General features: G+C 33.1%; 1 protein-coding gene across 4 annotated transcripts in view; it reads left to right on the top strand.

Annotated features, from left to right (window-relative positions):
• NCAM2 (neural cell adhesion molecule 2) overlaps window positions 1-21,875 on the top strand; it is a 563,771-nt gene that overhangs the window by 514,923 nt on the left and 26,973 nt on the right. For all 4 annotated transcript variants that reach the window (XM_025380697.1, XM_025380702.1, XM_025380699.1 and 1 more), the window contains one exon: window positions 14,195-14,399. In XM_025380697.1, coding sequence (XP_025236482.1) covers window positions 14,195-14,399 — 205 coding nt within the window. The remainder of the gene's footprint in view (window positions 1-14,194; window positions 14,400-21,875) is intronic.

Genomic DNA, 21,875 nt, shown 5'->3' with positions numbered 1-21,875 from the left:
TTTTTTGAGACAGAGTCTCGCTCTGTCGCCCAGGCTGCAGTGCAGTGGTGCGATCTTGGCTCACTGCAAGCTCTGCCTCCCGGGTTCCCGCCATTCTCCTGCCTCAGCCTCCCGAGTAGCTGGGACTACAGGCGCCGCCACCTCGCCCGGCTAGTTTTTTGTATTTTTTAGTAGAGACGGGGTTTCACCGTGTTAGCCAGGATGGTCTCGATCTCCGGACCTCGTGATCCGCCCGCCTAGGCCTCCTAAAGTGCTGGGATTACAGGCGTGAGCCACCGCGCCCGGCCTTTTAGTTTTTATTTTTAAATTATACCGATAGACCTTAATTATGTAATGTTAATTCAATAACTAATCACATATAAGAGACTGAGTCTATTTAATTCCTCACCTCTTCAATCCAAACATTATCCAAGGAGTTCTTATTCTTATATGGTGTGTGGAAATGGGCGTGGAATAGGAGAGAAGGAAGACTGGACAGACATTTAATAGTCATTACCATAGCCCAGGCCTCCTCTGGCTCTTTCCAAACGATTGCGGCAGATTCTGCTTCCCTCCAATAACTCCCTACCATCTGTTGGAAAATGATCACAATTTCTAGTTTGTTTTTGGTGCTGTTTGTCAATTTTGATTTGACTGATCTATTTATTTGTTACTGAATTCACTTGCAAGCTCCATTCTCTTTAACAGCATCCTTCACCACTAAAATCCCAACGCCCACCAATCACCTCTAATATCCATGTATGTTTTCTAATCTCAGAATCACACACCGTTTCATACATCTTTTTTTATTCAAGCCATGTTCAGATTAAAATGGACTTCTTACATCAAATGGGAAGCTGATTCTTATTTTTGAAAACCATCTCAAACATTATTTTCTTTATTATGTTCCCTTGACCATTGACTACTAATTTGTATGCTTCTCCCTCCTATCTGCTAACCTCACATTATTTTTTTTTTGCCAAGAGGTAAACAATAAATTACACTGCATATTAATTTCTAAATGATATATCTTACTCTTCCCAATACATTATCGAGTGTACATGTGTGTATATATATGTGAAATATATATATATAAAATATATATATGAAAACATGCTCTTCAACAAAGTACAGCACAACGATGAACATATGAGTGCACGTGTCTTTTTGGTGGAATGATTTGTATCTTTCAGGTAGATACCTGGTAATTGGATTACTGGGTCAAATGGTAGTTCTGTTTTAAGTTATTTGAGAAATCTCCAGACTGCTTTCCACAGTGGCTGGACTAAGTTGCATTCCCATCAACAGTGTAAAAGCATTTTCTTTTCTCTACAGCCTCACCAGCATCTGTTGTTTTTTGACTTTTAAAAATGATTATTCTCATTGGTGTGAGATATTATCTCAGTGTGGTTTTGATTTGCATTTTTCTGATGATTAATGATGTTGAGCATTTTTTCATATATTTAATAGCCACTTGTATATCTTCTTTTTGAGAAGTGTCTGTCCATGTCCTTTGTGTATTCTTTAATGGGATTATTCGTTTATTGCTAAATGATTTAAGTTCCCCATAGATTCTGGATATTGGACCTTTGTAGGATGCATTGTTTGTGAATATCTTTTCCCATTCTGTAGATTTTCTCTTTGCCCTGTTGACCATTTATTTTGCTATACAGAAGCTCTTTAGTTTAATTAGGTCCTACTTGTCTATTTTTGTTTTTGTTGCGATTCTGTTTGGAGATTTAGCCAAAAATTCCTTGCCGAGGCCAATGTCAAGAAGAATATTTCTTAGGTTGTCCTTCAGGATTTTTACATTCCGAGGCCGTATATATAAGTTTTTAATCCATTCTGAGTTAAGTTTTGTATATGGTGAAAGGTAGGGATCCAGATAAAATGTTCTGCGTTGGGCTGGCCAGTTATCCCAGCATCATATATTGAATAGAGAGTTATTTCCCCATCGTTTGCTTTTGTTGACCTTGTTGTAGGTGAGATGGTTGTAGGTGTGTGGCTTTATTTTGAGTTTTCTATTCTGTCCAAGAGCAAAAGCATGGAATCAAGCCAGGTGCCTATCAGTGGTAGATTGTATAAAGAAAATATGGCACATCTGCACCATCTAATACTACACAGCCATAAAAATAATGAAACCATGTCCTTTGCAGCAACATAGATAGAGCTGGAGGCCATAATCCTAAGCAAATTAACTCAGCAACAGAAAACAAAATATCACAGGTTCTCACTTATAACTGGGAGCTAAGCATTGAGCACACATGGACATAAATATGGGACAACAGACATTGTGGACTACTAGAGGATGGGGTGTGGGTTAAAAAACTACCCATCAATCAGGCTGTATGCTCACTATCAGGGTGATATGACTTCCAAACCTCAGCATCATGCATATTCACATGTAAGAAATCTGCACCTATACCCCCTGCATCAAAAATAAAAGTTGAAATTCTAAAAGGTATACAGTTTTACAATTATAAATGCCATTCATATAATCTACTTGTTCACAGTTCCCCCGTTTTTAACCAAATATTCTCAATCAGCAACTTTTTCTTGCCCTGAATCATATATTAAGAAAAAATCAAATAAAACGATATGGTTTATCAGTGCTACCTTTTCACTGTTCCGAATCCCTGATAAACTTCCTAGGATTTTGAAGTGATTTGAAGGAAAATTTCAGATTGCCATTGAGTTTATTTACAAAACAATTATTTATATCTGTAACAGAACATTTTGACAAAACATTCAAAATGATTAGAAAATAGAGACTCAGTATTGAAGAATAAGTGTTGGAAAATACATACATCTACCCCCTAAAGAATGAGCACTCTGTGAAAAGAAATGTGGTAGTAAGTAATAAGATGTCTATATCAGGACTGTTCAGCAAAGTACACATAAAATGGTACATTAAAAAGACCTTATCGAAAGGTACCAAAAATAGCCTGAGGATGTAAAACATGTATAAATAAACATTAGCCTTTTCTTATATATTTAAGTAATGTTGAAAATTGTTGATTAATTTTACTTAGGATTTTTAAAATCTAAAGTTTTCAAATTCCCCAAATAATATGTGGATGCTTTAAATAGTTTTGTAAGGGACCAAAAAAGCTGGAAAATTATGTAAAATTATTTTACACAATCTACATCAGCGTATTAATCTCCAACATAAACTTTTATAATTTATTTCTAGATATATAAAGGGTTCCAATGAACTCATTATATACCTATGTGAAAATAGAGTAAATAATGTTTGCATGGTTCTAAAAACTAAAAATCCCTCCAACTGGCTACACAATATCCATAAGCTGGTGTAATTTCATAAAATTAAGTGCTGTATTCCTGACTATAATTCAATTTTGATTTTAAATGTTTTTAAGTATTATTATTTTTAATATTCCAAGACTCCTTTTATAGAATTTAGTCTCTCAAAAAGATGCTCTTTGCAGTTTTCCCTTCATGGATAACAATGCTCTTTTCACAGCCATCACAGCCATTACTAGCATTACATACTTTTTCTTTTCAAATTATTCATTGAAAAATACAGGAGATTACATGTTGTACCCATACAGCTCTCATTCAATTATTTCTGTAAGCAGTTTCATATCTGATGACTGTGAACTTGAGTGAACTTTAAAAAGTTGCTAATAAGTGCATTTTGTCAAGGAGCTGAAAAATGTAATGCCTTTTTATAATCTCATGAATACTCTGAGCTGCCCAGAGGGAACCGAGACATACCAGAGTAAAAGATTGGAACACAAAAGAAGTACAGTCTTTATTTTGGGGAGGTGATTTTGATTCACTTTGTAACAATCTTTTAAAAGTTATAATCTTTATGTTTTATTACAATGAAGATGAATTGATCTAAAATATTGGACAAAATAATAATACAATAAATATGTTAATGATCACAAAGACATAATAAGGTACTAGAGGGCAAAATGAATAATAGAAGAAGAGAATGCCTCCCAAAACTCAGTATCTCCTTATCTCAAAACTGAGCAAAAGCCAAAGTCATATATGAGTGACAATAAGAGCATTTGTAAATGATATGGACTTCCTCCATCTTCACATCAGTTTTAAAAAGATGAAGAAATATTTTAAAGTGGCAGTTAGGAATACAGCAATGACCAAAAACAAAATTTGCTATATAAGAAGTGAACAAATAAAAAAAGGAATAATATTAAAAATTTTAAAAACTTGTTTATTCTGGTCACAGTAAAATGCATAGCTAAAAGTAGAAGGATGGAAATGATCTGAAGCCTTAGGCCTTAATGAAGATAACATATTAAACACGAAAACAATAATGTTTTGTTTGTTTGTTTGTTTGTTTGTTTGAGACAGAGTCTCGCTCCAGGCCGGAGTACAGTGGCACGATCTTGGCTCACTGCAACCTCCACCTCCCGGGTTCAAGTGATTCTCCTGCCTCAGCCTCCCAAGTAGCTGGGACTACAGACACGTGCCACCACGCCCAGTTAATTTTTTGTACTTTTAGTAGAAACAGGGTTTCACCGTGTTAGCCAGGATGGTCTCGACATCCTGACCTCATAATCTGCCCTCCTTAGCCTCCCAAAGTGCTGGGATTACAGGTGTGAGCTACTGTGCCTGGCCAATAACAATAACTTTTAAAACAAAATGTTTGTACTTACTAAAATCTAGGAAGGTTTTGGATAAAAGTGGAGAAGGTCTAGTTTTTTTTTAAAAAAAAAACATTACTATAAGCAAATAACAAGTAACAAGAAGCTACTCTAAATTGAATGTTTTTAGAATAATAGGTTTAACAAATGAAATAATAACATATATGTATAATGATTTGGAATTCCCAAAGGACTTTCCTGCTTGAGCCTAAAAGACCATTTTCATTAAGATAACTGGATATGTACATCACCATTTTACCAATAAAGAAACTGAGAATGAAACAACAACATTATTTAGATATTTCCAATTGTATTACATGGACCACAAAATGGGTGAAAAATGTAATTCACCCTGAAGATTTAAAATGTTAGAATTTCCAAGTGCATTTATAGTAACTCATCTTTTTATTTATCTGTTTTATAATGTGCATTACATATTTCAATGTATATTATAAAATACTACCAGTTTATAATTTAAAATAAAAACACTCATCTTGGAAGCATATACTCTTCTCTAGGCATGTACCGGAAACAATTTTAAAAGTTTTCTAGAAGAAAGGAAGAATATAAAATTCAATCACGGTTGCTGTTGAGTGTGCTGTTTATTTTTTTTTAATTTTGAATGAATGTCAAATGTTATTTTTAATATCCTTGCTACTGAAATTTGCAATGATTTTTCTCTTTTTTCTCTAATTGATACAGTTAAAAGAGTATTGACTAGAAATTGGAGACCTCAAAAGTTCAAACACTTCTTTCAAATGGGGAGTTTTAATGTGAATTAAAATTGAATAAATCTATCCATTTAGAGTTGCACTCTAGGTAGCAAAAATGCAAGAGCCCGACCCTCCTCCGCCCCAGGCGTGATGCAGAAGGGAAACCAGTTCAGAGAAATGGAAATAGTGTTGCATTGTGCTCAGATTGCTAATATCAGTGGTTCCATATAAAATTCAGTGAATTTTATAAGTTGCATGAATCAAAATTTTCATTTTCCTTTTTTTATACCTGTAATTACAACACATGCAAATATGAACTGAAAGTCATGTTCTTTCAAATATATAAAGATAAATATTTTGGAATAATTTTTTTCTTAACACCCACAAATATATAAAGATAACATATATACATATATTTCTAATTATCTATGTAGTTTAACTGAGAGAAGTCTATCAAAGTCCAAATATGAATGAATCTTAACTCATTTAAACTATTTTGTAAGTAAGTTTGTGACTAACAAGTGTGGTCTTCCCTGTAGAAAATAGGAAGTTTCGTTAATATAAGACATCTCTCTACACAACTCCATAATGTTGAAGAGTACTATTTTATTTCTTGACAAGTGGCTTCTGTTAAGAAATGTAAAGGATGCTGTTTGATTTTATACTGGAGGAATATTATGAATACAGTTTTTTCTCAATATCCCCACCATTTTTAAAGCTGTGAGCATTTAATTTAAAAAAATTATTTTTAAACAGTATTTTGCTCACCCAGTCTAGTCTGCTTTGATTGGCTCTTTCTACATTCTACTACACATTGACTCTTTGAACTACATTTTACTCTTTGTATATTCAAGGGAATTCTAGGGAAAATGCCACAAAACAAACATTTAATTTATCAATTTAATATCATATTCAGGTCTATAAGGAATAGGTAATCTTGGTAGACTGCTTGCCTAACATAACACAACAAGAAGCATTGTGTAAACCTCAGAAATGTTCATTGGCTTTTAAATTAGTGCAGTGCATTTTTCTTTAAAGCTATGTATTATCTCAGAATGTATCTTCCATAATGCAAAATTTTTGCCATAATGTTAACATTTCTTACTATTACCGGTATGCCCTTGTTAATACAAATATCATATCCCTTAGCTCCTTTGTCATGTCTTTTGTTATCCAATGGATGAAATTATATAGGGGAATTTATAATGCTTCCTAAGTAAATGTGGACTTAAATTGAAGTATAATAATTCTAAAGAGTTACGTTAATTTTATTAATTCTATTTTAGTAAATTTTAGGCAACCCTTCTGATTCTGCACTATTTTATTAGGCAGTCAGTCAATATTTGTGAAGCACACATGGATTAATGTTCCTTCTTTTTTTTTGCTATGTAGCTGCAGAAGTCTTTAGATTATCCAGATGTTTGACTTCTTAAGTAGCTGACAATTCTGACCTAGATGGAGCCCTGCTGCAGAAAGATGCTTGCTCCCCCTTTCTCCACACCAGAAATGCAATCAAAACAAGACTAATTGACTGTGTTCTTGTAATTTTTGAGAAATTGCCTTTTAAGTTTCAGTATACCAAATTCAAATATTAAAAATTATAATCATGGTAGTTTTACTTCAGTAATTTAGAAAGCTATTCAAATCCAAATCAGCAATATTTTGAGAAGTATGCCTATGAAGTCCAACACTGATAATAAATTTCCTAGAAATTGGTAAATGAGAGTAATTAGATACCCTCCAAATATTTACAAAGACTATATCCCCTGGAGGGAACATTTCTACTGCCTGAAGTATTTTATGAGAGAAATTTTGCCTAGTTATTTTGCTTGACTCTGTTAAGTAAATTTAATGTTTTCAACATTTTGACACTTTATATTAAGTATTTCTCAAGCCATTTGGATAGAAGTTAGTGAAACTTTGAACTGTACACATGCCTCTCAAAGAAGATACTTTTTGGGTATGTTTTATAATGGATAATTTCTAAAAATATTTTTTTGAAACTCTAAAGAACAGTTATTAATTCTCTCAATGTTCTATCAATATATCAAATTTATTTAATTGCAGGATTAATGCTCCACTATTTAAATGATTCAAATTTGAGGTAATTTTGAAGAGTATTTTTTAGAATAACCTGAACTTAATTTCATTTCATAAGATTCCACAAAACTATTGTTGAATTCATTTCTATTGATCTTAATCTACAAAGCAAACTGAAACTTCCCCCATGATTATATATGACCAGATAGAATTTCAAGTTGCAGGGGATTTTTTAAATCTTCTTTAGTTTTTCCTCATTACATATGTATGTATTTGCTATAGATTTATGCCAAAATTTTCCATATATCATTTGATGTTAGGGAGTATATTATACTAGAAAGGGCGAAGTAAGCAGATATAATTAAGAGTCATGTAGACTTATCTCTAATGTGGAAAGATACGTAGTAATATCATCAACACCAATCAGAGTTATTTAATGTCTTCTCTTTTCTTTCTTTTCATATGCTTAACCTACTTGCCTTCTGCATCCAACAATATCTCTTACAAAAATAGCTACCAGTATTCTGGAAACAGCAACCAATCACCATCTTAGGACTCTCTGAATTTTTTCTCCATGTCTTTATTGCAGCTTTCCATGTCCTGAAATTAATTTTCAATCTACCTGGAGAAGATTATACATGCACATAGAAAAAGGTTAAATAAAACATTGAACTACATAAGGCGTCAAAAAGCATGGCTAGTTTTACGAATCTAATAGTGGTGTTTGAAAAGCTAGTATTATCAAATATAATACACTTAATGGACAAATAATTTAATATTCCAGTTGGGATTTAATTTATACAACAAAAACATGAAAAGACACATACGATAATCCCTGCTTTAGCCAGAGATACATTCCAAAACTCTCAGTGGATGCCTGAAACCTCTGATAGTACTTAACCCTACATACACAGATTTTCCTCTGCATACATACCTATGATAAACCTTATAAGTTAGGCTCAGTAAGTTAACAATAATATCTGTTATTAAAATAGAACAATTACAACAATTTGCCAGCATTGCTAATCTGGCTAAGGCGCCATTATTAAGTAAAATAAGGGTTATTGAACACGAACGCTTTGAGATTGTGACAATATAAGGGCTGAAACAGCTCATAAGTAACCAAGAGGTGGGTGGTGTAGATAACACAGACGATAAAGGGATGATTTGTGTCCCTGTCATGACAGAGAGGAATAGCAAGATATTTCATTGCACTACTCAGAATGGCCTGGAATTCAAACTTTATAAATTGTTTACTTCTGGAATTTTCCATTTGATATTTTTGGACCACAGTTGACCATAGATAACCGAAACTACAGAATGCAAAACTGATTAAGGAGGGACTGCTGTATATAAGACATTTGAATGAAGCTTGGTTTCTCATATTTTAATACTTTGATTTTATGTTTGGCTGAAAATTTGAATGCAATTACACGAAGATATGGGGAAACAGATTTAGTAAGTCAATTTCCAAATGTCATAGGGTTAGAGAAAATGCAGCTCAGAGGGAAACTGATTCTCACAGTTGCTTTTAATAGTAAAATATAAACCAAATATACTTTTAACTTTTTGTTTTCTAAATTATTCATTCTTATGCAATTATGATATGAAGCTCATTTTTCATAACAGCAATATAAAATGATCACTAAAGATGAAGCTTAAAGCAGGAATATAAGTTAGATAAATAATTTCCATTGACGTATTTCATTTAAATAGTTGTTAAATAGTTGTACCTCCGCTAATAGTAAAGATATATGGATATTGACATTTTTCTATAAGAATAATACATATTTTAATATATTTGCTGTTCTGTATTTTATCCATATCTTTTCATTATTCGAAGGTGAATATCCAAGGAAAAATGTTGACTCTAACACAAGTACAAAAAATATACAACCTGGAGGCCGGGCGCAATGGCTCACGCCTGTCATCCCAGCACTTTGGGGGGCTGAGGCGGGTGGATCACGAGGTCAGCAGATCGAGACCATCCTGGCTAACACGGTGAAATCCCGTCTCCACTAAAAATACAAAAAATTAGCCGGGCGTGGTGGCGGCGCTTGTAGTCCCAGTTACTCAGGAGGCTGAGGCAGGAGAATGGCGTGAACCCGGGAGGCGGAGCTTGCAGTGAGCTGAGATTGGGCCACTGCACTCCAGACCGGGGGACAGAGCAAGACTCCGTCTCAAAAAAAGAAAAAAAGCAAAAAGAAAATACAACTTGGAGTCAATTAGTGATTCGCTTGTACAGTTCTAATTTTAGGGGATAGTATGTGACTTAGGCCAATGACCTCTCTGGATCTCAGTTTTCTTGTATCTAAATTACAACTGATAATATTGTTTTCCTACCTTATAAAGTTACCATAAAAATTACACCATAAGTCATAAGTGGAAGTATCCTGATGATCTTAAAAATAAAAAATGGATTTATAATTATTTAAATTATTACTTATGCTCAAGTTTGATTTGCTAAATTAAAAAACCGCAATTAACTAATAAAAATGAACTTTCTGGATGTTATTGTGAAAATACATCATTAGTAGTTCCCAAATCTTAATGATGTCATTTCATATGTGCTTATGGTTTTATCTGTGAAACATCCAGAGTACACACAGTGGACTTTTTATGCCAGAGTAAATTGGTGACAGAAAATAATTAGAATATTTAACTTTTAGAGTTATAACAGCCTAACCTCATGAGATATAAGAAAGTATAAGCATTTAAATACATCCTCAAGGTGAAATTTAATATATATAGTATGTATATACATATACATAACTTTCAAAAGACAAAACTTATAAACCTATTTTTAAATTTTTTTTTCAGAGAATAGTACATTTGTATATTACTGGGGTGTGTGAGAACTTTTGATACAGGCGTACAGTGTGTAATAATCACATCAGGGTAAATGGTGCATCCATCACCTCAAGCATTTATCTTTTCTGTTACAAATAATCCAATTGAACTCTTGTAGTTATTTTTAAATGTGTAATTATTATTGACTATAGTCACCCTGTTGTGCTATTAAATACTAGATCTTACTCTATTTTCAACATAAACCTATTTGAAGTTCACTTCTATCCACTGCAATGACAAAAAGATACTTATTTTTTCATAAAAATAACTTCGAGTAACCTACAAAAATTGTAATAAGCTTATAAAGTTTAATTTTCTGTATATAGAAAAAAGTACTAGCTATTAATATTTTAGCAATTCTTCACCATAAGAAGATAGGGCTCCTAGGAGGCAGTTATAGTTAAAAAAGAGTAGGATCTTAATCTGATGGGATCAATGACTTGATTAGAAAAGGAAAAGAGAGAGCTCTCTCTGAGTCTGTCCCACAAGTCATCACACAGTGAGAAGGAAGCCGTCTGCAAAGCCAGGAAAGGAGCCCTCACCAGAATCCAATCATGCTGGTACCTTGACCTCATACTCTAAACTGCCATAACTGTTAGGAAATAAATCTCTTTTGTTTAAGCCAAAAAAATGAAGATGTTTTACATATATGATTTCTCTGAAAGCTTTTCTAAAGTTAAAAGTGTAGCACATCATTATACTAGTTTAATGCTAAAAAGGTCACAGAATGAAGTATTTGTCATTTAAAAGCTAACTAGCCAAATCTGAATTATTTTTTAAAAAACAGTCACTGTAGCCTCAAGAGAATAATCATTACTTAATACGAAATACTTTTCTACTTTAGATTACTGCTGAAAAGATATGTTTACAGAATAGTTTAATGTTTAACATTAGAAAATTTTTAATTTAAATATCATTTCTCTAGAATTTTATAATATTAAAACAATAATTATAAGCAATACTTGTTAAATTTTAACTTTGGGCAGTAAGTGCTGGAGGTTAAGTACATTACCACATTCACAGCAATCTTCTCAACAAACCTGTGACCTATTTTTGGTTGTTATTTTTATTATAACTGTTTCCATTTTAATAAAGAGGCATTTCAGTCTTAGAGATATTAAATGGCTTACCCCAAAAGTTAATGATGGTAAGTGATGAAACCAGTCATTTCTTACTCCTGATGCAGTGTTTTTAAGAACAAAGCACGACTCTTCATACTTAGGAAAGGTAAATGGGAATTTGTTTAATAAATAATATATATTGTCATTGATCTATAGGATTTATTGCCTAGAACTATGTCTGCATGTGTGAAGAACCTAAATGAAGTAGCAGAAGAGTGATCAGTTCAAACCAATAGGATCATCAAGTAAATGTATACGCCAGGGCTAAACCACAATTATACATTTTTTTCCAATTTTTTTTTCCTGAGCTTTAGTTGTTGAGTAATGTGCAACATATCTAAAATGAATACATTTGAATATTGAAGAAAATATTGTATTTTCATACAATCAAATATTTTTCATAGGTAAGTTGACTTCACTGTATTGTAATGATAGATTCAGAAGTGAATCATTTATATTTGGAAATGGATAATGGAAGAAAATACATACCATGATTTTTTTAACTGCAAATGGAAATCCTAGTTTGCTTGATATGTTATTTTTGTAGTGTGAAGAAATAGTTCTTTTTTAAATCTTGCATAGAGATATACCTTTGAAAAAATGATATCTAATCTTTGGAATCTCATTCTACACTTGTTTATTGAGATTTTTCAAAATAAAAAAAAAAAATTAAATCCCATGGCTGAAAAAATACGATTCTTTCTCTAGTCATTCCTCAAGCGGTTTCATGTGCAAAGATAATAGTTCTGTCGAAACCAGAAATATTCCCGGATACTAGCTAAGCAATTTTACTAAACTGTCACCATCTAAGTAGCATGTTAAAATTTGGTATAGAAAAGAGATACTGAAATTGACATAAATACATTATTTTTTTCACACTACCTTGTGTTTATTACTAGTTTTTCTTCATGAGAAGCAAAATAATTTCAATAAAAATTATACTTTCTCGGACATGAACATTCTAAATTTGTTAATTCGGTCCCTAAGTAATTCTCATTTGCCATATCATGATGACATTGTAGAAGTATATTTGCAAATGTGAACCACAAAGTTGCCCGGGTGAAGTGACAGGCCACTATGTCACAAATTGAATGATTTTTTTTTTTTTTTCAAAACTGTGCTGCTTGCTTTTAGAATGATAAGAAAAAAAAAACTTAAACCTATTTTTGGAAAAATAAATAAAATAATGTAGACATGACACTCAGTCATCCTACAGAACTAGTATTCAGACAAGTCTGACGTACTCAAAGTCAACCTGCTAGTGGTTGCTTTTGTATGTTAGCAGTTGTTCTGATTCCTTTGGATCACTATTTCTTCAAGTCATTATTAAAATATTAAACCTAAGTTTAAAAATATCACATAGGAAAACTTTGTTTTATATACATATTTTTTCAGGAGTGGTTTTCTCACAATTCAGATTTACATCTATACCTGTATCTGTCGCCTGTGTTTCACATCAGTTACATATTTGAACATGCAGTTACTATGCTGAGTAATAAATGTATTTTGTCATTAAAAAGACTAAACTGGGCTGGGCACGGTGGCTCACGCCTGTAATCCCAGCACTTTGGGAGGCCGAGGTGGGCGGATCACGAGATCAGGAGATCGAGACCATCCTGGCTAACACGGTGAAACCCCGTCTCTACTAAAAAAAACCCAAAAAATTAGCCGGGCGTGGCGGCGGCACCCGTAGTCCCAGCTACTAGGAAGACTGAGGCAGGAGAATGGCGTGAACCTGGGACGCGGAGCTTGCAGTGAGCTGAAATCGCGCCACCGCACTCCAGCCTGGGAGACAGAGCGAGACTTCACACACACACACACACACAAAAGACTGAACCGTTATGCAAGCTAATTCTTAACATATGTGTTAAGAATCATTTTGAATGTCTATAAATTATGTTTCTTTTTCTTCTAGATAATACATTATCATCAGTTTAATTTATTTCTTTATATTGTCCTTATTTTCTGATCCATATTGTTATAGCTGTGGAGTCTACCCACAGATTCTACTACAAACACGTAACACTTGATTCATCTTCATTACTACTTGCTGCACTTGACATTTCAATTTTATCAGTCAGAATACTTCACCTTCCTTCCATTCGCCTCTTTCCCGGTTACTTTCTTTATGTGTTTTGGGATTTCCTGCAACCAATATACCAAAGAAAAGTGGTTTCTATCTTCTCCTACCTTCTCATGATAGGAACTAACAAGGGGTCATAAATACCATAGCTATGAAAAGTTGCCTCTAATCTAACATATTTGTTAAAATATTAACTGGAGAAATACAGGTAAGCCATTTCTTGCAAAATGATGATTCCTACAATATTCATAGAAAGGTATATTTAAATACATTCTCTGATAAAGCAAAGCGCTCAGAGCCATCCATTTACAAGTTTAACTTTTAAAACTGACATAATCTCATACAGAAGATCTATTTAACACTTTTCGCAGAAGTTTTGACTATAATTTTCTTTTAACATTGTGATGATCTATTAATGGGTGTCATTTTCTGATAAAGTACATTTAGGGATATGATAATATTTATTATCTTTCCCACAGGGATTCAAGAACTATATTTTAAAAAAGAGGCACTTAGACGCTTTTTCTTTGTTAATAAAAAAAAAAGTTTGAAAAAGATAGTCACATAATTAACACATCAATTGCTTAAAATATTATTTGAAACAAGGGAATAGGTGTCAACAATCATGAAATTGAATTCTGCCAGTTACTGTGACTTTATTCTGTCTCTTGAATTACTGGATAAGATTTATTTTAAAAATAATCATCTAATATTTTCTAATTTAGGGGTTTAATACTTTATTTTTTATTTTTATTTTTTTTGCTTTTTAAGACACGCTTTTTAATGGTCTTGGGCTTGGAGCAGTCATTGGCCTGGGAGTTGCTGCACTTCTTCTAATTCTTGTGGTAACAGACGTCAGCTGCTTCTTTATTCGGCAATGTGGGTTGCTGATGTGCATCACTAGGAGGATGTGTGGAAAGAAAAGTGGCTCCAGTGGCAAAAGTAAAGAACTCGAAGAAGGAAAAGCTGCATACCTGTGAGTATCAAGCATCTACATCATGTCATATTCAACAAGTGCCACAGTCAAGCTTGAGGGCTTTACCTGAGGGCTTTTTTTGAAATAGGGTAGTGTTTGATTATGCAACATTGCACACTGCAGTGCCTGCTCTCTGACCTTAAAACTATATAGCATAGAGCAAAGTGACTTGGACAACAGTTTATTCAAAATGGGAGCTTCACTAAAAAGAATCACTGCCATGATTTATAGATGATAAACATATAGATGAATGGACAGTTGTGCAAATGTATTCCATTTTGATTTACCCCACTGGTTTTGTTTATATTAAATAAAAGAAAGGCTTCAACAATAATCTGAGCTAAAAACTCAATTGAACTGAGTTAAAAACAACAAAATTATGGCAACTTCTACAAATGTAAGGTGTGACTACAATATGCTTCATGATTTTTTGTATAGAAAATATTATATGTGCTATAAAATACAATATTACAGATTCTGAATATACTATTCTAAAATTTGATCAAAAGTTAATTACATTTTAGAATTTGGAGGTCTCTGTGTAGTTCTATTTACTTAAGCAGAACATAATTTTCAAGAAAATATGTAGATCGATTTTTTAGAAAATGATTTTGTCCTGTAAAAGGGAAATTACGATGTTTTAGTATTTCCATTTTGTTTTATTTTGTTTGTCTTTACATAGATATGGATCTAACTTTGAAAGTAGAATATGATCAATGCAAAAAATTCAGCAAGCACAGGAAATCATACCCAAGCATATGCACACACATTTGTGTGTTATGTGTAGGTTTGTATACATGTACATGTGTGTGTTAAACACAGCAATCAAAAAATAAACAGTCTTAAGAGTTCAAGACATTCCCTTTATTATTATTTTCAACCTTAAGTCCTGTCTACTGCATACTTTTTCTAACACATACAAAAGTGCTGAAAGACTTTACAACAAACAACCATATACCAACCAGGTGGGTTCCACAATTAACATTTTGGGATATTTTGTCATATGTTTATTCATACTTGAATCCATTATATTTTCTTGAATTTCAAAAAATCAACACATAACCCCCACCTAATTCAGCCTGCATATCATTACATAGAGTCTAAAATGTGTTTTCATTTATTTAAGTAAAGCCACAGAATGAAATGCACCAAATGTTTCAGTTGAAGAGTTTTGACAAATGTTTTTATATGTGTAACGCAAAACCGTATCACAATTCAGAACCTTACCACCACTCTCTGGAAGTTCTCTCATTTCCTTATCCAGTCAACCCACATTAACCTCCCCCACCCAGGCAACTACTATTACTGATTTTTCACCATAGATCGTTTTTGCTTATTTTGGAACTTCATATAAGTGGATTCGTACGATATCTACCCTTCTGTATCTGACATCTTCAAAAATGTTGTATTAAGACCATTCATGTTTTTTTTATTTCAAGGACTGATTCTTTTTTAGTGTTGAATAATTTCTATTCTTTTTCTATGCATATATGGAAGCATGGAAGGTCTCATACTGTTTTATAGACTCACTTGTCTTTGCTTTATCATATAATTTTGTTCCATGGTGTCATTTACACCTTAAATTTTAAAGATACTACTTTTATTTGAAAAGTTTTTACTTGAAAGTTTTTGCTTTTAAAATATATGCCAAAATAGATATGTTTTTTTAACATATTTTTCTATTTTTGCTAATCGTTTTAACATTTTTACTCTCATGGAAGTATAATATTAAAAAAGGCTTAGCTATTATCAGTGTACAGTTTAATAAATATTGACAAGCTAAGCAAGCCCATTTTTAATGCTCAAATCAAGAAAAAGAACTTTATTATTTACATCTCCTTTCCTGTCCCTATTCAATCTCATGCTAAGCATTATCCTGACTTCATAGCACCATAGATTAGATTTTCCTGTTTTTATACTTTACATAAATGAGTTTATACTTGTTGGCTATGGGATATTTTGATACGGGCATACAATATGTAGTGATCAAATCAGAGTAATTGTGGTATCTATCACTTCAAACTTTATCAATTCTTTGTGCTAGCAACACATTCCAATTCTACTCTTTTAGTTATTTTTAAATATGGGATAAATTATTTTTGGCTATTGTCAATCTATTGTGACACTGAATATGTGACACTGAATATGACACTGAATCCTATTCATTCTATTGAACTGTATTTTTATACCCATTAACTGTTCCTACTTAATCCCCCATTCCCCCTTCCTTGTTACATTTGCTAGCCTCTGGTAACAAGTATTGTTTTCTCCGTGAGTTTAAGTTGTTGTTGTTGTAGCTCCCACATATGAATGAAAACACACAATATTTTTCTTTCCGCAACTGACTTATTTCTCTTAACAATTTTCTCCAGTTCCATCAATGTTTCCACCAATGATTTTCCACTGTGCTTGTACCCAATTTTCATCCATTCATCATCCACTCATGGGCACTTAGGTCAATTTCATATCTTAGCTATTCTGAATATTGCTGCAATAAACATGGGAATGCAAATGTCTCTTCAATCCCTTTTGTACATATACCAAGCAGAGGAATCACTGGATCATATGGTAGTTTCTATTTTTAGTTTTTTGAGGAACTTTCATGCTGTCCTCCATAGTGACTATATTAATTTACATTCCCACTAATCCACAAGTGTATAATGGTTTTCATTTCTTCACATCTTCATCTGGATTCATCATTGCCTGTCTTTTGGATAAAATCCATTTTAACTGGGATGAGATGATATCTTATTATAGTTTTGATCTGCATTTCTCTGATAATACTGAGCATTTTTTGTATACTTGTGGCTATTTGTATGTTGTCTTTTGAGAGAAATGTCTATTCAAATCATTTGCTCATTTTTTATTGGATTATTTGTTTTGTTTTGTTTTCTGTTGAGTTGTTTGAGTTGCTCGCATGTACTGGTTATTAGTTCCTTGTCAGATGGGTACTTTATAAACATATCCTCCTATTCTGTGGGTTGTCTCTTCACTTTGTTAATTGTTTCCTTCAGTGTCAGAAGTTTTTCAGCTTGCTGTGACCCCATTTGTCCGTGTTTGCTTTGTTTGTGCTTGAGGGGTATTACTCAAGAAATGTGTGCCCAGATCAATGATTTGAGGTGTTTCCCCCATGTTTTCTTCTAGTACTTTCATAGATTTGGTCTTCGATTTAAGTCATTATTCTGTTTTTATTTGTTCTTTGTATATGGCAAGAGATAGGGGTCTACGATCATTCTTCCACATATGGATGTCCAGATTTCCCAGTACCATTTATTGATGAGACTTCCCTATATCCAATGTATATTCTTGGCAGCTGTGTTAAAAATAACTCTACTGTAAATGCCTGGGTTTGTGTCTGGGTTCTCTACTCTGTTTCACTTGGTGTCTGTTTTTATGCCAGTAACATGCTTTTTTGTTTATTATACCTCTGTAGTATAATTTGAAGTTAGGTAATGTGGCTCTTCTGGGTCCTCTGTGTTTCCATATACATTTTATGACTTTTTTTCTATTTCTGTGAAGAATGTCATTGGTATTTCGATAAGAATTGCATTGAATCTGTAGATTTCTTTGAGTAGTATGGACATTTTAACAATATTTATTCTTTTAATCCACAAACATAAAATACCTTTTAATTTTTGTGTCATCTTCAAGTTTTCATCAATGTTTTATCATTTTCATTGTAGAGATCTTTTACTTCTTTGCTTAAGTTCATTCCTAGGTATTTCAACTTATTTGAGCTTTTATAAATGGGATTACTTTATTGGTCTATTTTTCAAATTGTTTCCTGTTGACATGTAGAAATGTTACTGATTATTGTATGCTGATTTTGTATCCTGAAACATTACTGAATATATTTCTTTGTTCTAATAGTTTTTTGGTGGAGTCTTTAGCATTTTCTAAATATAAGATCTATCATCATAAGAAGGATTATTTGACTCCTTCCTTTCCACTTTGGATGCGTTTTATTTCTTCATCTTTCTTAATTACCCTGGCTAGGACGTGCAGTACTATGTTAATACCAGTGGTGAAAGTAGACATCCTTGTCTTGTTCCAGATCTTAGAGGAAAGACTTTCCATTTTTCCTGGTTCAGTATGATACTAGCTGTAAATGTGTCATGTATGGCTCTAATTGTCTTGAAGTGTCTATGTTACTTGTGTACCCAGTTTTTTGACAGTTGTTAGCATGAATTGATGCATTTTATCGAAAGCAGTTTCAGCATAAATTGAAAGGATTATACATTTTATTTTGCTTACATTCTGTTGATATGATGTATCACATTTATTTATTTGCATGTGTTAAACCATTCTTGAATCCCTGGGATGAATTTTACTTGATCAAGGTGAATGATATTTTCAATGTGTTGTTGCGCTCAGTTTGCTCATACTTTGTTGAAGATTTTTGCATTCTACGTTCATCAGAGATATTGGCCTGTAGTCCTGTAGCATTCCTTTTGAGTTGTGTCTTTGTCTAGTTTTGATGTTAAGGTAACGTTGACTTTATAGAATGAGTTTGTGAGTTTTCCCACTTCCTCAATATTTTTGAAGAGTTTGAGTAGAATTGGTATTAGTTCCTCTTTGATGTTTGGTAGAATTTGTAAGTAAACCCATCAGGTCCTGGAGTTTTCTTTAATGGGAGATTTTGTATTACTGCTTCTATCCCATTATTTATTTTGGTTTTGGATTTCTTTATAGTTCAGCCTTGGTAGGTTGTACGTGTCTAGGAATTTATCTAGTTTCCCACTTTGCATATAGTTTCTCTTAATATTCCCTAATGACTTTTCTTTTTTGAGATTAAGTCTTGCTCTGTTGGCTGGCTGGAGTGCAGTGGTGTGATCTCGGCTTACTGCAACCTTCACCTCCTGGGTTCGGGTGATCCTCCTGCCTCTCAGCCTCCTGAGTAGCTGGGACTAAGAGCACGCACCACCATCCCCAGCTAATTTTTGTATTTTTGTAGAGAGGGGATTTCACCATACTGGCCAAGTTGGTCTCGAATTCCTGACCTTAACTGATCTGCCCACCTTGGTCTCCCAAAGTGACCTCCCAGGGCCTCCCAGGCATGAGCCACTGTGACCAGCCATGATTTTTTGAATTTTTGTGATATCAGTTCTTATGTCTCCTTTCTCACCTGTAATTTTACTTATTTCAATCATGTGTCTTTTAGTCTGGCTAAAGATTTATCATTTTTTTATCTTGTAAAAAAAATCACTTTTTTATCTTTAGGTTTTCTAAGTCTAAATTTTATTTATTTCCGCTCAATCTTTGTTATTTATTTTCTTCTACTAAGAAGAAAATTTTGGGTTGGGCTTGCTTTGGCTCTTCCAGTTCTTTAAGATGCGTTGTAAGGTTGTTTAATTAAAGTTTTTCTGCTATTTTGGTGTAGATGTTTATTGCTGTAATGTCCCACTTAGTACTACTTTTGCAGAATCCCATAGGTTTTGGTATGTTGTGTTTCCATTATCATTTGTTTCAAGAAACTTTTAATTTTCCTTCTTAATTTCATTGACTTAATGGTCATTCAGGAGCATATATATTTTTTAATTTCCATGAGTTTCTATAGTTTCCAAAGTTCCTCTTGTTATTGACTTTTAGTTTATTGTTTTCTGTTATCAGAAAATATGCTTGATATGATTACAATTTTTTGGAATTTTTCAAGAATTATTTTGTGGCCTAACATATGATCTATCCTTGAGAATGTTTCATGTGCTGAGGAGAAGAAAGTGTATTCTTAAAAACATGGATAAAATGTTCTTTAAATGTTTATTAGGTCCATTTGGTCTACAGTATATTTTATGAGTTATGTTTCTCTGTTGATTTTCTGCCTGGATGTCTTGTCCAATGCTGAAAGATGGGTTTTGAGGTTCCCAGCTACGATTTTGTTAGGATCTTTCTCTCTAGGTCAAATACTATTCGCTCTATATATCAGGGTTTTCCAACGTTGGGCGCATACATGTTTATAATTGCTATATTCCTTTGCTTAATTAACCCCTTTATCATTTTATAATGACCTTATTTGTCTATTTTTACACTAACTCCTTTATCATTTTATAATGACTTTGTCTATTTTTACAGTCCTTATTCAAGCATTTTAGTCATTTTCTATTAGGTTGTCTCTCTTTTCCTTACTGATATGTAGGTGTGTTCTTTTATCCAACATGCTCTACGTACATAACCTGGGCTATACATATAAATCATGTATATACAATTTATTAAGAGTATAGATAAACCTTTATGGTATAATGAAAATTATATATATAATAAAATATTTACATATGAAATATAATTTTACATATAACTTCTTTTCTTATTTTGTGGATTCTTTTAACTGGCAAAATGTTGTCTCTGGGGAGGCCGAGGCGGATGGATGACCTGAGGTCAGGAATTCGAGACCAGCCTGGACAACAGGGTGAAACCCCGTCTCTACTAAAAATACAAAAATTAGCTAGGCATGGTGGTGGGTGCCTATAATCCCAGCTACTCAGGAGGCTGAGGCAGGAGAATCACTTGAACCCGGGAAGGGGAGATTGCAGTGAGCCACTGCATTCCTGGATGGGCAACAAGAGCAAAACTTTGTCTCAAGAAACAAAAACAAAAACAAAAAAAATGTTTTCCCTGGTGAACAGAAGTGCCTGATCCTAATGTAGTTTAGTATTTTGTCTCTTTTTTATCTTATTTTTAAAAATATTTGCCTATCCTGAGGTCACTAAGGCCCTCTATATTTTCCAGGAAATCTTTATCATTTCACATTTTACCTTTAGACATACAATATACCTGAGTTAGGACTCCACACACTTTTCAGTTAGTATTTTTTACACTATGTTTAGAAAATAGCACCAGTAATTGAAAATGTCATTCTTTTCTCACTAATAGCAGTGCCATGGTTGTGACATCTCAAATGGCAGAATTCAAATAGGCCTGTTTCTGTTCTTCTTATTCTATTCCATTTTTCACCTTCTCTATCCTTTCACCAACACCAGGCTTTATTAATCTCTAAATCTTTGCCATAGTTGTTTTCTAACTGATAGAATAAGTTCTCCAAGTTTGTTGTTCTTCAAGATTGTTTTGCTAGTCTTGATTCACGTATCCATTTAAACCGACTTGCAATTCCAAATGTTAAAAATGCTACAATTTTTACTGGGACTGCATTAATTTTGTAGATTCATTGAAAGAGAATTAATATCTTTGCAAGATAAACTATTTTAAGCAACAAATCAGTAATAACTTGTGTGAGCTTTTTAAAGAATCTAGATTTACTTATGAAGTGAAATTTTAAAAGTACCTCATTCTTTCACATGCAGTCCTTTTAGGTTGCTGCATATGTTTAAGCAGATGGTGTTCTGCTTAAACATATCCAAAGAGGGCTATTTATCAGGGTCATGACACCACTTGACTTATGCAGAAAATGAGTGCAGTAACCTTAGGACCAATTCCCTTACTTCAGTAAAGAGTTATTAATTAGAATGCATTATAACTAAACAA

Source organism: Theropithecus gelada, chromosome 3 (genome assembly GCF_003255815.1).
Source record: "Theropithecus gelada isolate Dixy chromosome 3, Tgel_1.0, whole genome shotgun sequence".
Lineage (NCBI taxonomy): Eukaryota > Metazoa > Chordata > Mammalia > Primates > Cercopithecidae > Theropithecus > Theropithecus gelada.
The sequence above is the reverse complement of the archived record's forward strand: the minus strand, read 5'-3'. Positions and strand labels throughout refer to the sequence as shown.